This window comes from Coenobita brevimanus, chromosome 24 (genome assembly GCF_032717465.1).
Source record: "Coenobita brevimanus isolate Jiangsu-jjx chromosome 24, ASM3271746v2, whole genome shotgun sequence".
Classification (NCBI taxonomy): Eukaryota; Metazoa; Arthropoda; class Malacostraca; order Decapoda; family Coenobitidae; genus Coenobita; species Coenobita brevimanus.
This window is the reverse complement of record NC_136977.1, coordinates 58,283,504-58,299,918: the sequence shown is the minus strand read 5'-3', so window position 1 is coordinate 58,299,918 and position 16,415 is coordinate 58,283,504. Positions and strand designations below refer to the sequence as shown.

General features: G+C 45.2%; 1 protein-coding gene across 1 annotated transcript in view; it reads right to left on the bottom strand.

The window, feature by feature from the left end:
• The window catches only part of MED20 (Mediator complex subunit 20), a 36,893-nt gene that overhangs the window by 11,069 nt on the left and 9,409 nt on the right, over positions 1-16,415 (bottom strand). The window contains exons 2-4 of the mRNA XM_080267549.1: positions 7,020-7,105; positions 2,222-2,398; positions 1,259-1,369 (exon numbers count right to left, since the gene is read on the bottom strand). Of these exons, the coding sequence (XP_080123675.1) occupies positions 1,259-1,369; positions 2,222-2,398; positions 7,020-7,105 (374 nt within the window). The remainder of the gene's footprint in view (positions 1-1,258; positions 1,370-2,221; positions 2,399-7,019; positions 7,106-16,415) is intronic.

The following is a 16,415-nucleotide window of genomic DNA, read 5'->3' as shown; positions in this document are numbered from 1 at the left end:
GAGGTCTCAGTTAAGGAGAGAAGCATCGTCCGGTGATAGAAAAAAAAAATCATAGTGGAGGGGTAGATGGAAGTTATTTTTAATCCCCACATTGAGAGACGTCCTTACTGAGATGAAAAAATAATCAACAAAGGAGCGATTTCAGGAATAAACTGTACTCATTTTACTCTACCCTGGCGTAAAATTACCATCTCCCTATCGTGCACACGGAGTTTTAACTACAGTATAACACTAGAATATGGCGCAAATCACGAAGAAGTGCTATGGAAAGGATGTAGAGCCGCAATATCGTGTTCTCATGCCATAAGATGCAATGAAATAAGCTGCAAAAGGTAAAAAATCTGGATCAAGTTAAGGTAAAAGGTGTATGGAAAAAAATATAAGGCATCACTCAACTAGAGGGGCTAATCAATCCTCCAATAACACGTTCACATATAGCACGCGACCCCCAAACATTCCTCTCACATTACAAGCTGGTGTTTATTAGCCAGCCACGTCCATCACTGACAGCCCCCCGACCCCTAAACCGATCAGTCAGCGTCCAACTACCCCTGCTCCACCTCCCTTAACGAAGCTGAGGGAAGGTCGCGCCCATCACCACCACGGGGGACGCCAGGTAAAACTTAATTGAGCCCTCCTCCGGTGTGGTTCCCTGAGGTTGCTTGGGGTTTGAGAGTGTCGTGGGAGGGAGAGGACCTGGGAGTGGGATTTAGACGGTCACCCAGTTTTATGTATGAAACCTGGGTAGCTTCCATCACTAAATGGTCCTTCGCATCCCCTTCCCCACAAATACACATAGGACAAGGCGTCAGTACAATAACAGGATAGTCAAAACTACAACACTGACGATAAAGCTAAAAGGAGGGACATGGCATGGATAATATTAATAACACAAGAAAGTAAGCAGGTGAAAATGTACACGTTGTGGGAAAATAATTCTGACACAGGACTTGGGAAGCAAAAGAATTGAACATATAAGAAGTGTGCTGACAGGAGTGGGGAAGACAAGAAGAGGGGCGACAAGAACTGAAGAGACAAGAATTGAAGAAACAAGACGTCGAGAGGCAAAGACGTGGAGAGACAGAGACGCAGGGACACAAGAGCAAGCAAAGACACACACAGAAGACAGAACATGGTGACACACAAGGTATACACACACAAAAGCACACACAAGGACATGGAGACAACAAGGCAAGACGTAAACAAAGCTGGACGAGCCAAAATAGACAACACAAGTACACACGAAAGAATGACGGACCTGCAGATACGTCGGGGTTGTGGGCTTGACGCAGGACCCCATGAAGCTCTGCATAAACTCCCTCATCAGCGACCAACACAGGGCAGGGGTGACACAGGGCAAGTACTCCACCTGGGGGACAGTCTCAGTAATAAGGGGATTTCGTGGTTCGCTTTTATACAGAAGTGTAGTTATATAGCCTATATCCAAAACAAATCATAACTGTATATAGCTTGTGTACAATAACCATCATTCACTACCATAGCTCCCCCACCACCAACAACGGTCACATGGGCATTTACACATGTGAACATCCTCATATTTCTCCACACCATCGACTCCAGTGCTATCCATACTATTAGCAACTACATCCACACCAACAAACCCACTCTGTTCATCATCATCATCAGTCCTACCCATCGTAGCAGCTCAGCTCACTCAACGCTTTCCTAGGCTGAATTAAATCATCTGAAGGTATAGCAGTAATAAAAAATAGATGTCCTTATTGGAGTGTTTTTATAGATATCATTTCTTCGTGGGGTACTGTCTAGGCAAAAAAAAAAAAAAAAAAAAAATCCAATAGCAAGAATATATTTTAAAATGGTTTAGTACTGAAAGGGGTTAATTACCTTATTAATCTAACTTCCCTTCAATTACAGTGGCCTAGATATTCAGCTGGAGTGATTTAACTTTCCTTCACTCATATCATCGCAACTCTCCCTCAGTCATACTAATCAAACTCTCCTTCAACCAAATTAACCTTACTTTCCTTCAGCCAAACAAACCATACTCTCCTACAACCATACTAACCCAACCATCCTTCAGCCGAACTAACCAAACTCTCCTTCACCCACACTAACCTAACTCTCCATCAACCACGCAACCCAGCTCACCTTCAGCCAAACTAACCTAACTCTCCTTAACCCACACAGACCTAACTCTCCTTCAGTCACACAAACCCACCTCTCCTCCAGCCACACTCACCTCCACCAGAATACCCTTGTAGTGTCCGCTCATGGTGACCGTCCCAATCTTAACCACGAAGTCCCCGATCTCGTACTTGGCGCCCTTGGACTCGATCTTGAGGTTCTTCTTGGACTGGTACATGTGATCCAGGCGAGGCAGCATCAGGTCAAACAGGTAGTCAGCGGAGAGAGTTACCTGGAGGGAAGAGGATGCAGAAGTTAGAGGGGTTTATTCACGTAAATACTGTTTGAGATGCGATAACAGACGGGCATACGAGTATTTTCCTCATTTTGAGGTGCGGATACAGTTGTGGACATAAATACTGGTTCCTTTCATAACGTTGCCTAATGAGACTGTGAACAATAACTTTTGAAACAGTGATGCGATATTCCGAACCCAACAAACTTTTCAGAATATCGTGTAAACTTTTATATTTATTAGACTATAGAGTAAAGCAATGACACATCCAGCAGCTGTACCCATGGCAATAATCCAATACACTGAGAGGCAAGTGACTACCCTTCTGCCCTCGGTGGCATCATTATAAATCCTTAGTCACCACTTGGGGGGTGCAACTTGTACGGTATACATAATAAGGTTGCCATGCCGACAGGGGTATTATAAACACAAGACTATCGGCCCCATTGCTTGTGACTGCATTTACCCACACGTAGAAACCTCACAGCAGTTACTTTTCAGATAATATAATAGTGATTGTTATAAAATCAATATTATATTCTGATGTTTCACGTCGCGTACACCATGACAGTTTTGTTGTGTCCACAGTTAATTGGACAATATTGTACAGAGTGTGTAAACTAATTAAGGCCATGTTATAGCACAGTTAATTAGCGTCATACATTATCATATTACTCCGGTACTTGCCGGATTTTGCCAAAACTAATGCCAGCTGTGGATAAAAGTAATATGTAACAAAGTAAAGGAGTCAAGCGTATAAAAGCTATTTATTAAACTGCCTTTTCCTTACCAAAATAAACATTTCTTTCGAAGTAATTTCGTGTTCATCAAAATTTTGCAATGAAAAATTAAAAGTGGCAACCCAGAAAAATGAATACGTCCGGAGTTAGCGGGATGTCGATAAATCAGCTAAATAAATAACAAGCAATAAATGTCGTTTCTTCAGATCGGGCTCAGTGAGGCGTGAAAAGTTAGGAAGTAACGACGGTGCATGATGTAAATAAAAAAGCGTTTCCAATATTTTAACGTTCTTGTATTTCAGTGCAGAAGCCGGGAAAGTAAACATAAATTAGCGTCATTTTCCTGTACGTAAGGCCAAAGCGACACAAAAACACCCCCTTCCTCGTGCACACAACTCTATATTTAGCCCTCGCAGTTATTTCCAGGTGTCAGCTACCCTTAATTAGACTCATCACTCACCTCCCGGCTGTCAGTCAAGGCAGATTTTTGCACCACTTTATTACCGGGCTCTGCGGAACTCCTTATTACGGGGCTCTACGGAACTCCTTATTACGGGGCTCTACGGAACTCTTTATTACGGGGCTCTATGGAACTCTTTATTACGGGGCTCTACGGAACTCTTTACTACGGGGCTCTACGGAACTCTTCATTACGGGGCTCTGCGGAACTCTTTATTACGAGGCTCTACGGAACTCTTTATTATTGGGCTCTACGGAACTCTTTATTACGGGGCTCTACGGAACTCTTTATTACGGGGCTCTGCGGAACTCTTTATTACGGGGCTCTACGGAACTCTTTATTACTGGGCTCTACGGAACTCGTCAAGGGAGTCTCGACCAAAGATAATTTTCGTAGCGTTGATAGTGCCAGCGTTCGCGCGCGCGCGTGCTTTTGTTTGTGTGTGTGTGTGTGTGTGTGTGTGTGAGAGAGAGAGAGAGAGAGAGAGAGGGGACGAAAAGCGATAATATTCAGTGCGATAAGAGTGGATGCGTTCGTGTCTGAAAATGGAGGACAAAGGATAAAACTTTTCCATACATTGGGAGTGCCTGCGTTCGTGCGTGTCGATTCGTGCATATATAAGGACGAAACACATTCATTTTCCATTCCTTTGGAGTACCAGCGTTTATGCGTAAGTAAGGGGGAGGGCCACTTGAAGTTCGGCGGTAAATACAGTCCAAGATTCGGCAATAAACTCCAAATCAAGGACATGAAAAATGTATAAGGTACAGATAATAAATTAATTGATGTATCCACCTGTAAGAAGCAAAGGTGGGGGTCAGGAACAGGTGTGGCTGAGAGTCTGAGATCCTGGCGGTCTACTTTGAAAATGAGTTTGGTTTCTTTACAGCCTCTGAGGATGGAGTAGACAAAATAACACTGCCCTAAACCCAGCGTGAAGGGTACTTAAAAAGGAAGAGTGGAGGGCTGGAAACTCTCACTCCTTGTTTGTGACGCTGATGGCCTTGTGTTGTAAGCAGCCTCGTAGCTCGGTATGCTTGCTAGGAGGGGGGACCTATGGGGGCATTTCTTTTGGCTTTGATATACGTTCAGAAAGGGATAAATGAGTCATATTTTACCTATCCCCAGTCACCACCTTGTGATTACATGAGAAAGTAGGGTGATGATGATGATGATGATAATGACAGGAAAGCTTAAACAAATACCTCCAACACACACACACACACACACACACACACACACACACACACACACACACACACACACACACACACACAAACACACACAGGACAACACGAGCATTCCTCAATTCCTGTATACTACAAATAGGTAAATACAAATAGGTAAACACACACACACACACACACACACACACACACCACACACACACACACACACACACACACACACACACACACACACACACACACACACAGTACGGAAAGGTGACTAGGAGCGAGAGGGGAGGGGGTGCCTATCTTCTCCATCCCCCTGTCGACAGTTGGCCCCCCTGATACTGCCTCTGTCTTATCATGCTGGCTTCTCCTTGGCCATTTTTTGCCTTTGTAGCAGGGTTGAATAGAGTTGCACTGACTGAGAGGAGACTGGAGGGGGAGAACAGGAAGGAGGGGGAGGGAGGGGGGAGAAGGGAAAGGGGGAGGGGGAGAACAGTGTGGGGATGGGATGGGGTGGGTAGGAGACCAGGGGAGAGGCGGGAGGGAGGAAATATGACAAATGGGGGTTGAGGAGGAGGAGAGTAAGGGGGGAGAGAGTAGAAGCCAAGATGAGATGGAACGAGAAAAGGGTGAGAAAGGTGGGAAAGCAGAAAAAAGGTGAGGAAAGATAAGAAGGTAGGAAGAGAGAGGATGAAAGGGGGAAGAAGATAAAAGCAAGAGGAGATAGGAGAAAAGATGAGAGGGAAGAATATAAAGGAATGGGACAAAGGAGAGGAAGAAAACATATACAAGGAGGTCAAATGGGGAACAGGAAAAAAGGGACAGTGAGCACAAGAAAAAGTAAATGCAAGGAAGGAAGAAGGTGAAGGAAGAGTAAAGAGAGAAAAGGAAATAAAGGCTGTGAAAAACGAAGCGGAATGAGAACCGAAAAAAGGAATTAAGAGAGAGGGAAAGAAGAGGGTCATACGGAAAACGGAGGAAGGAATGATGGGAGGAAGGAAAGTTTAAATGGGAAGAAGAATGAGAGGAAGAACGGACAGGAAAGAGAATATGAATTAAGAAGAGAAAGGACAGGGGGATCGGACGGAGAAAGCGGAGGAGGAGAGAAGGAATAGATTGTGAAGGAGAGGAAGAGGGAGGAAAGATTTATACGAGGGAGGAAGGAGAAAGGAAGAAAGGATGACAAGAATAAGGAATAGACGGACATATGAAAGGAGGAAAGAGGGAGGAAAGAATAAGAAAGGAAGGAAGGGAGAGAAGTGATAAGATGAGGGAGGGTAAAAGGACGAGGGAGGAAAGAAGTGCAGAGGGAGAAGAGAAAGGAAACCTGGAGAGGTAGGAGAGAGAGGGAGAAAAGAAAGGTAGATAGAGGGAGATGGAGGAAAGAAGGACAGGAAGGAGGGAGAGAGAGGAAAGGAAAATAAGAAGGGCGGAAGAGAGAGGAAAGAAGGAGAGGAAGGAGGGAGAGAGAGGAAAGGAAAATAAGAAGGGCGGAAGAGAGAGGAAGGAGGAAGGATAAAAATGAACGAGAAAAGAAGGATAGGAAGGAAGAAGAGGGAGAAAAAAATGCGAACAACGGAGAGGTAGAAAAAAGGATAGGAAAGAGGGAAGGGGAGGAAAGAAAAATTGTAATGAAGGAAGGGAGAGGAAAGAAGAATAAGGAGGAGGAAGAGAGAGGAAAGAAGAATCGGAAAGAGGGAGACGGAGAGAGAGAACGAGCTGGGAGGAGAAAGAGTGAATGCCGGTAGTCCACAGTTGGATAGGCAGCCAATTTTACGGAGGCTGGGATTTCAATTTTCATCCTCTTTGGTCTCAATTTTTTCTTTTTTAATTTCAACACAAGCTCGCCACAATTAACCTGGGTACAGGTAGATTAATTACATACAGGTAAAAAAGATCTAATTACAGGTAGGTAAGGTAGACTAATGAGGCAGCCAGGTAGATTTAATTAGGTAGTTCTAAATACAAGCAGGCAGACAGGTACATGTAATTAGTAAGTAGAGGGACAGGTGGCTGTAATTTCAAGCAATTATACAGGTAAAGGAAATCGAGAGAGAGAGAGAGAGAGAGAGAGAGAGAGAGAGAGAGAGAGAGAGAGAGGCAAGTAGACAGATAAAGCAAAACTACAGCTACAGCAGAGAGAGAGAGAGAGAGAGAGAGAGAGAGAGAGAGAGAGAAACGTCACCAGCACGAGACAGGTACAGGAAAAAGAACCAAAGGCCTACCTATATTACGCCACACACCTGTTTAGTTCCGGTGTCCAAGATGGCGTAGGTGGTGGCAGGTGTCTCGCTGTTGTGGACGATGTGCATCTTCCGTACACCTCCACCTGTACAGAGAGATAAAGCTTGGATTATTACTGTGCACTAAATCAGCACCTAGTACGATACAGGTAAATACAGAATGAAGAAACAGTTGGGTAATCACACTGCAATAATCACTCAGTCAACACCTTGCACAATCATATACTGCAATGATAAACAGTTCGATAGTTACACAGTAATCAGCGCAACTCGACATCTTGCACAGTTAAATACGGAGTGATAACACAGTTGGGTAATCACACTGCAATAATTCGACACGCAGTAGTCAATAAGTGCAGTGATAAACAGGAGCGAAATCACATTCAGTACAATTAACTTTACTCTTTTCACTCTAACTTGGCCCATAGTTGCCATCTCTCCACCTTAAATGCCGAGGTGAATAGGAAAACACTAGTATGTGCTCCTAGTCACGAATAGTGCTATGGAAGACATGTAGTTCCGTAGCAGGTAGCGAAATAAGATGCAAGGAGCCTCGGAAGTGGTTTTGGCGTGTCCCAGTACAGACAACGATAGAAAGACTAAGTTAAAAGGTTTTCTGAGAAAGAATATGCACGGTGGTCCGTATATAACGCTTCTCTTCCACACCGTAGGGCAATTTCTTCTGTGCTGCGGGGACGGCTTATTCAGAGTTATCAATGTCTGTCCTGCATCATTTATTCATTTACCATTTCCATTGCCCCACCCACGCCCACACTAACAGATTGAACCGTCCCAGCAGCACATGAGATGAGGTTAATAGAGTTTATACTGGAATGCTGTTTGCAGATTATCTATTTGTTTATTTATTTATCTTTAGCCAGACGCCTTCATCCCGTACCAGGTGACCATAGACAAATCACGTCCATCTCACCTTGTCCTTTGCCATTTGGTTTCCACAACTAACACATCCCTCTCTCATATACCGGTATCTCTCCACTCAATCCGTCTAACTGTTATCCCCCCTCTCTCATTTATCTCACCATTCCATCCCTCCCTTGGTCTCCCGAATCCCTTAGTCAACAAAGGCAGCTAACATTGTCCCACATCTGTCATTTTGCATAGTTCCCCCATTGCCAGTAATCCCAAGCCGTGTTATTTAAGGTGGAGGGAGTGACCTATCGGAAAATGAAAATAGATTAAGTTATTCCTGACCCGCTGCAAATCACTCTAATAATGCTGACGCTGCGATAGTTGGCGAAAAAGCGCTGTAGAGTTTTATTTTATTTATTTATTGAAAACAGACGTATTTATGTATCTATGTATCACGTAAACAAAATATTGCACGAATACCTGAAACGATTTTTATTTTTGTGTTTATTTACTTATTCATTTATTTTTGGGGTGGAGCTGGTCAATAAAAAACAGATATATTTATGTATCTACGTATCATGTAAACACTGTCACACGAATACCTGAACCGAGGTGGATCAAAATTGGCACTTATTTTGTCTGTGGGTCTGGGAAGAAGTAGGTCAATTTGAGTGAAGGAAGGTCAAAGGTCATGGTCACGGGGTCATGATAAAAATTCAGAGCGTGGCGTTATCTCATGAATACCTTATCCGATATGGCTCACACTTGGCACATATATTACGTGTGGGGGAGTGAAGACGTGATTCGAGTTTAGTGCAGAGATATCAAAGGTCAAGGTCAAGGTCAAAGGTCAACACCAAATCATGGTCTCTCTGAATACTGTGATCAATTTTTTTTCCCCTTGCTGTTTGACGATTTGTATTTAATTTAGAAAAGACCACGTAGTGAAGAGGTTAACATTAGTCAAGTGAGGATGGCCATAGAAAAGGTGCACAAATGATTCATTGAACGAATCGGGAAATACAGACACGTATCATTGTTTGCTTTGGTCAGCGTATTATATTTTGCATTGATCCACGCATTATATCTCGCTTTGATCATATTCAGAAACGATTATATTAAGATCCGAAAAAGACCTCCTGTACTTAACATTAAAACCAGAGCGATAGCAGAGCAGCCGCGGAACAGATGATAATAATAATAATAATAATAATAATAAAACCGAAGTGATAACAGTGTGGCCGCGGAAGAGCAGGAAAAAAAAAGTAAAATGAATAAACAAACAGATCAGCTTAACTTTTAATTCCAGGATGATAGAAAGACTGTGTTCAGTAGTATTATCCTGCATGGAAATCTATAAAAAAGGGCTATATCACCGTTTTTTAATTGCAGTATAAACAACAATGGCAGTTTATGATGTGCTTCGTCCAATTATGCCGGCCTATCAAAACCATATATTAAAAAAGTGTAATATTCTTCATAATATAAAACCAGATGGGGAGGGTAAAGGGGAGTGCTGACATCCACTACCCTTCCCCTTCCCTTTGTCCTCCTTCCCCTTCCCTTTGCTTCCCTACCTCTCTCCTTCTCTCAGCTTCCCTACTTCTCCCCATCCTTCTGCTTCCCTACCCCTCCCCTTCCCTCTGCTTACCTACTCCTCCCTTCCGCGTCCCTCTGCTTCCCTTTCTCCCCTTGTCCCCTCTCTTCATGCCCTCTCCTTCCCTCTTTTATCCTATTTCCTACCCTTTCCTCTCTTCCTCCTTCATGTCCTTACCCTCTCCCTCTTCACGCCCTCTCCCTTCCCCTCCTTCCCACTTTCCCCCTCTCCCTTCCCCTCCTTCCCACTTTCCCCCTTCTTTTTCATGCCATTTCCTTCCTTCCTCCTCCAGTTTCTCTTACCTCCCATTTCCAAAACTTTCCTCCTCTCAGCTTTTCTTCCATCCCTCTCCATACCCTCCTATCTCCCAGTTTCTCTCCCTTCCCTCTCCATGCGTTTCCCAGTCTCTCCATTCCAACTTCATACCCCCTACCATCCCCCCCCCTTCTTCATATCCTCTCTCCTCCCCCTCTCCATACCTTCCCCAATAACTGTCCCATCTCTATTCATGCGTCTCTGCACATTTCCCCACTCGAATGCCTCTCTTTCATCCCCTTTCATGTTCTTTACCCCCTTCCCTTCGCTTCACTCCTTTTACCTTCTGCTCCTTTTTTTCTCCCCTTTGATGCTTCCCCTTTCCCTTTTCTCCCTTCTGATGCTCCCCCTTCCCCTCACCTCCCCCATGATCCTTCCTTTGCCTCTTTCCTCCCTTCTCCATTCATTCTTCCCCACGGTTCTCCCCTTTCCCCTCTCCTCCCCTCTCCATTCATTCTTCCCCATGATTCTCTCCTTTCCCCCCTCCTCCCCTCTCCATTCATTCTTCCCCATGATTCTCTCCTTTCCCCCCTCCTCCCCTCTCCACTCATTCTCCCCCTTTCTCCCCTTCGCACCGACCGACAGCGCAGTGTATATAGCGTAATAATAAACTCACCTGCCGTGCCTTCCTTATCTACCTGGCGCTCTCGCTGTGTGGAATGCCGGGCGCCGAAAAGAATACACATATTTTGGACAATTAGTGAAGTTTTTAATTAACCGAGTGCGTGTTTATTTCCATCCAAGGTATTTGTCTGTAATTGCTGTTATTTAGGGGAAAGGGGACGATACTCTCTCTCTCTCTCTCTCTCTCTCTCTCTCTCTCTCTCTCTCTCTTTCCACCAAACCAAGTAGCACTGGGAGAACCACCAATCCACACTCCCCTCCCTTCTCACCTCTCCACAAACCCTCTACTTCCCCCTTCCTTTCTTCCCCTCACCATTGGAATCACCCTCACCTCTTTCACTTCACCCCTCCCCCTCTCGAAGCCCCCCACCCCTCCCCATCTCAAATCTTTCACCCCTTTCACTATCATTCTTTTCACATCACTCCTAAATCGTACCCACCCCTTACCCCATCTCACCCCTCTAAGACTCCCCACCCTTCCCCTTCTTACCCATCATCCCTCCCTTCTCAAAGCCTTCTCAAAATCACCCCTCCCCTCCCAAAATCTCCCCCTCCAAATAATCACTCCTCCTCTCACAAAATCACCCCTCTCCTCCCAAAATCACCCCTTCCCTCCCAAAATCACCCCTTCCCTCCCAAAATCACCGTTTCCTCCCCCTCTTACTTCCCTTACTCCTCCTTACCTATTCCCTTCCACTTTTCTCTCGGCTCCCTTCTCTCTCGTCCCTTCCCCTCTGACTTAATGCCCTCTCCTCTATCCCCTCCCCTTCCCCCTCTCAATCCCCCCACCCCAAACCTCGTCAGGGGAGGAGAAACACCAAATCAGGGACCAAAACTGAATTGCCTGCGACCCGGGAGGTAAAAGGGCCGAAATGTGGGTTAGGTGGGGGCGGGGGAGTCTGAGAGAGAGAGAGAGGGAGAGAGAGAGAGTCTTTTTCACCTCGCTGCCGACAGTGTGATATAAAACACAGTCGTTCGCCAGACCTCAAAAGTTTTATGAAGATGACTGTCAAAAATCAGGGCTTCCTCCACCTTCCCTGACATAAATAAATACGCCTTAATTCCTGCAATCCGAGTACGTATTTACTGCGTTATTGCTTATTTTATTACTATATTATTCAAGCCATTAGATTATATGCAGCTTAAGAGAATTTGTTAATGAGGAGTTAATTCACCTTTTCGTTATACCTTAATTTTGAAAGTTGATTTGAAGGTGAAGAATATCTGGTTCTATACGTTTCATACTCTTACTTGACCAAAATTGCCATCTCTCCATCGTGAATGTTGATTTATAAGAGTACATTAGCACTAGACTGCGGCGCTTGTGGAGACGGTTGTGACAAGTGGAAGTGTTGGGTGAGAGAGAGAGAGAGAGAGAGAGAGAGAGGGAAGAGCTTGTATTCTCTATTTACTCTAATGTTTCGGGCTTACACAGAACCCACAGTCTCTAAAAATCGGTTCCATGTCTCTCTCTTCCACCTAACGTGTTGCTAGTCATGAAGAAGTGCTGTGGAGAGAATGCAGATCTATGGTATTAGGGAAAGAATGCAGATCCGCAGTATTGTCTTTTTCTGCCATTGAGCAACGCGAAGTAAGATGAAAAAAGACGATAATCTGGCTCAAGTTGGAGTACAAAGACGATAGGGAAAGAATATTATAGAGTTAGTCTCCGGAAGCGACTGTTTGTGGCTGGTTTCTTGCCGTACATCCGGGTTACGCCAACAACAACAACAGCAACAATACCAAAACCATCATCATCATCATCATCATCATCACCACCTACACCACCATTGTCATCATCCGTATCATCATCATCATCATCATCATCATCATCATATTAGGTGCTGAATATGCTGCGTCTGTGGTGAGATTTCGAGTGTGGTGAGTGTGGACATGAGAGGAGAAGACTGAGACCACTAAACAATGGTTAATATTAGCTGTTAAGTTTATTGGGGAGGTTGCAGTGTGTGTGTGTGTGTGTGTGTGTGTGTGTGTGTGTGTGTGTGTGTGTGTGTGTGTGTGTGTGTGTGTGTGTGTGTGTGTGTGTGTGTGTGTGTGTGTGTGTGTGTGTGTGTGTGTGTGTGTGTGTGTGTGTGTGTGTGTGTGTGTGTGTTGGGCTGGACTGAGAATGGAAGGACTGCTGGGATGCTGGTAGGGGTTTAGGCCTTACTAGGGAGGGAAAGAGGGAGGGAAATGGGAGGGAAGGGGGGATAGGACTCGGCCAGCCCCCCCTTTCCTCCTCCCCCTCCTCACCCCTACCAGTGGAGGGGGAGGAAAAGCGAAGAAGGACAAATGGAGATAGAGAAAGAAGGAAAAGCTGAAACAACACACATTTTCCCTATGTAAAAAGGGAATAAAATAGAGAGAGAAAGAGAGAGAGAGAGAGAGAGAGAGAGAGATTAAAGTTGTGAACAGCAAATGATAACGTGGAATATGAAGCGAGATGAGAAAGAAGGGAAGATGAGAATGAGAGAAAGGGGAGATGCGAGAGAGAGAGAGAGAGAGAGAGAGAGAGAGAGAGAAAGGTGGAGAGGAGATAAAAGAGAGGAAGGGATAGGAGAAAGAGAGGAGGGAGATGAGATGAGAGACTGAGGATAGGAGGAGGAGGAAGATTAGAGAAAGTGAGTGAGAGGGAACAGAGAGAGAGGGGTGAGAGAAAGGCAGGACTGGGGAAGGGATGCTACTCCATCTATTGATTCCAGCAAGACCTGCAATGACCCCCCCACGCGCCACGACCCCCCCTTCCCCCTCCCCATCTCCTTCCTCTCCCCTTCCCCTTCCCCTCCTCCCCGCTCCCCCTCCCTCTTATCTCGCACCCCCCCCCACCCTCACTCACCCAGTTTCGTTCATCCACCCAAATTTTTTCCTGTTGACTTCCTTCTCATTTCTTCCTCATCCACCTCCTTCCCCATCTCCTCCTCATCCACCCATTCATACCCATCCACTCAATCCTTCCCCCCTTCCCACTACTCTCATCCATCCACTGCTACTTTCCCCCTCCCCCGCACTTCCCCCTCTTCCCCTTACTTTCCCTTCCACTCCACCTCAAACTGTTCACTCCTACTTACACTTTCCTTCTCCCTCTCCTCCCCTCCCTTCCTTTCCGATCCTTCCTTCCTGCATACCTTCCATTCTTCCGCAGTCCCCTCCTTCCCTTCTGCCTTCCTACCTTCCATTCTTCCTTCTCCTGTCTTCCTTCTTTCCATCCTACTTTACTTTCCTCCTTCCTTCCTACCTTCCCATTTTTAACAGTTACTTCCTTCCCCCTTCCGTTCCATCATGACTTCTCGACCCTCACCAACCCATTCATACCCACTCGCTCCCTCCCCATCCCTTCCACTTCCGATATTTCCCCTCCTTCCACCCCCTCTTATCCCCATCCCCCCGTTCCCACTCTCCTCCCGTTGCTCCTCTTCACTATTTCTCCATCTCTTCCATCCTCATCCATTCCTTCATACTCCCTCCCTCCCTCCACTCTCTTCCCTCACCCCTTTCCGTGTCCACCAGATCCTCCCACATCCACCCTCACCTATTCATACCCATATCCCTCTCTCCTCCTCACTTCCCCTCCCCTCTCCTTCCCCCCTTTCTCCATTGTCTCCCTCCCTTCCACACTAGCCCCTTCCCCCCTCCTTTCCATCCTCCCCACCCTCACTCAAATCCACTCTCCCCTCCTTATCCTTTCCTCTCTCCCCCCCCTCCCATCTTTCCATCCTCTCTCCCAACCGTCTTTCCCACCGCTGTCCCTCCCTCACCCATCCATTCATATTTACTCCATCCGTCCCCATCCCTTCTTCTTCTTTGTATTCCTCCTCTCCCTCTCATCTTCCACTTCCCCTTCCCTCCTTTACATCTTCTGCTCCCCCTCCCCTCCCCGCATCCTCCACTCGACCCCGCCTCTCGCTCCTTCTACTACCATATCTTCCTTTTCCGCCCCTCTCCCATCTCCCCATCCGGTTCCTCCCCACCTCCTTCACCGATCCACACCCCACCCCTGTTCTCCCATTCCCCCATCAGCTCCTGCTTCCCTCCCCTCTCGTTTCTCTTTCCCCCTTTCCTCCTTCCATCTCTGTTTACCCTCTCCTCCACCCAGCCCAACCTCACCCCACTCCCTCCCCTCTCTACCACCTTCCCACCCAGTCTCCATCTTCTCCAGTCCCCACTCAACCCAACCCATCCCAATTTCACCCCACCCCTCCCCTCACTACCATCTCCCCACCCTGTCCCCTTCTCCAGTCCCCATGAAACACAACACAACACAGTACAACCCCACCCCACCCCACCCCACCCCACCCCTCCCCTCCCCTCCCCTCCCCTCCCCTCCCCTCCCAACCATCTCTCTCGCCCCTCTTCCATCTCCCCACCTTGTCCTCTTCACCACTCCCCACTCAACCCTTCTGCCTTTCTACCTTCCGTTCTCCCTTCTTTCCTTCCTCCCTTCTTTTCTTCCTACCTCCTTCTCCCGTTCATTCCTTCCTCTTTTCTTTCCTTCCTACCGCCTTCCTCTCTTCTTTCCTTCCTCCTTTCTTTCCTTCCTACTTCCACCCCACCCCTTCCCTCCCGCCCACACACGCGCCACTACAACACAAACACAAGTCATTCATGCGAAAAACTCCCTTACGTCACTTGGGAATTCCTTTGAAGATGCTGTTTTTACCCAGCATGAAAAAAAATAAATAAAAAAATACTTCACATCAAAAATTTAATATCCGCCATACTGTTCCTCGTTGCAATATTTTTTTCATTATTAATTTCTTGTAAAATTTTAGCAAGAGTAAAAAAAATAAGACAGGGATATTTTTTTGTGTTGAGTGGAGATTATGTTGAGAGAGAGAGAGAGAGAGAGAGAGAGAGAGAAATTAAAGATAGGAAAGTTGGCGAGAACCTGAAAATCGGTAATGACACAGGGTTAATCAGATAAACAACAAGATTGAATAAAGTTTAGTAGAAACAGGACACAGACAAGAAAATAAATCGGTAAATAAAAGAGAAACAGAACCAAATAAAGGCCAAAAAGAGGACAAATAATTCAGGTCATTTATTTAGGCATGGATGATTTTTATTTATTCATTTATTCTATTTATTCATACTCGAATTGAAGAGGAAAAAATTTGGAAAAGTTGGAGACATAAAGTGAAGGAAATTTATGAAAGGGAAAAAATGAAGAAGGAAGACGCAGGAAAATACTGTATAAATGAATAAAGATAAATAATAGAACGAAAAGAGGGGCAAACGAGAATAAATGAACACATGCATAATAAATAAATAAATAAATATAAATATAACTAAAAGAAGAACTCAAATCAATATTTCCCCAAGAAGATCCTTTAACTGGGCTGGGTGGTGGTGGTTGTGGTGGTGTGTGGGGGGGGGGTCCTAAGTCGTCATCGGTGTGTAGCGAAGCAGAATAAGAATGCACAGAAGCAGACAAAAAGCAGAGTGAAGAGCAGACACAAACACGAAATGAAAGCAGAAATTGTAAAGACAGATGCAGCAGTCACAAAAATGATAGAATATTAATTAAGACAAAAAAATGGAAAAAAGGAGAGGCTTGAGAAAGTGAATATCAATTGTTAAAAAAAATGAAGACTGAAGAGCAACAAGAAACACGAAATGGAAGAAAAAATTGTAAAGACAAGCTAAAAAAAAAAAAAAAGGTAAAATATTAACTAGACAAAAAACTGTGAAAAGGAGAGGCGTCAGAAAATAAATATCAACTGTGGCAAAAAAAAGGAAAAAAAAAAAAAAAAAAGGAATGAGCACATCAGAAATTCGAACCAAAATTCCAGAGGTACAAGAAGACCCTTTAGTTGGGCGGAGGGGAAGGGGGTCCTGATGTGACGTGTGTGGTTGAGGAGAAAATAAACAAACGAAAAAAATAGAAGCTACAAAGACACAATTTAGCGCTAGCGAGAACAGATTTAAAGTAAGAAGAAAAATATAAGGAAAGAAATACCAGACAATAATTAATAGATAGAATAAATAAGAAA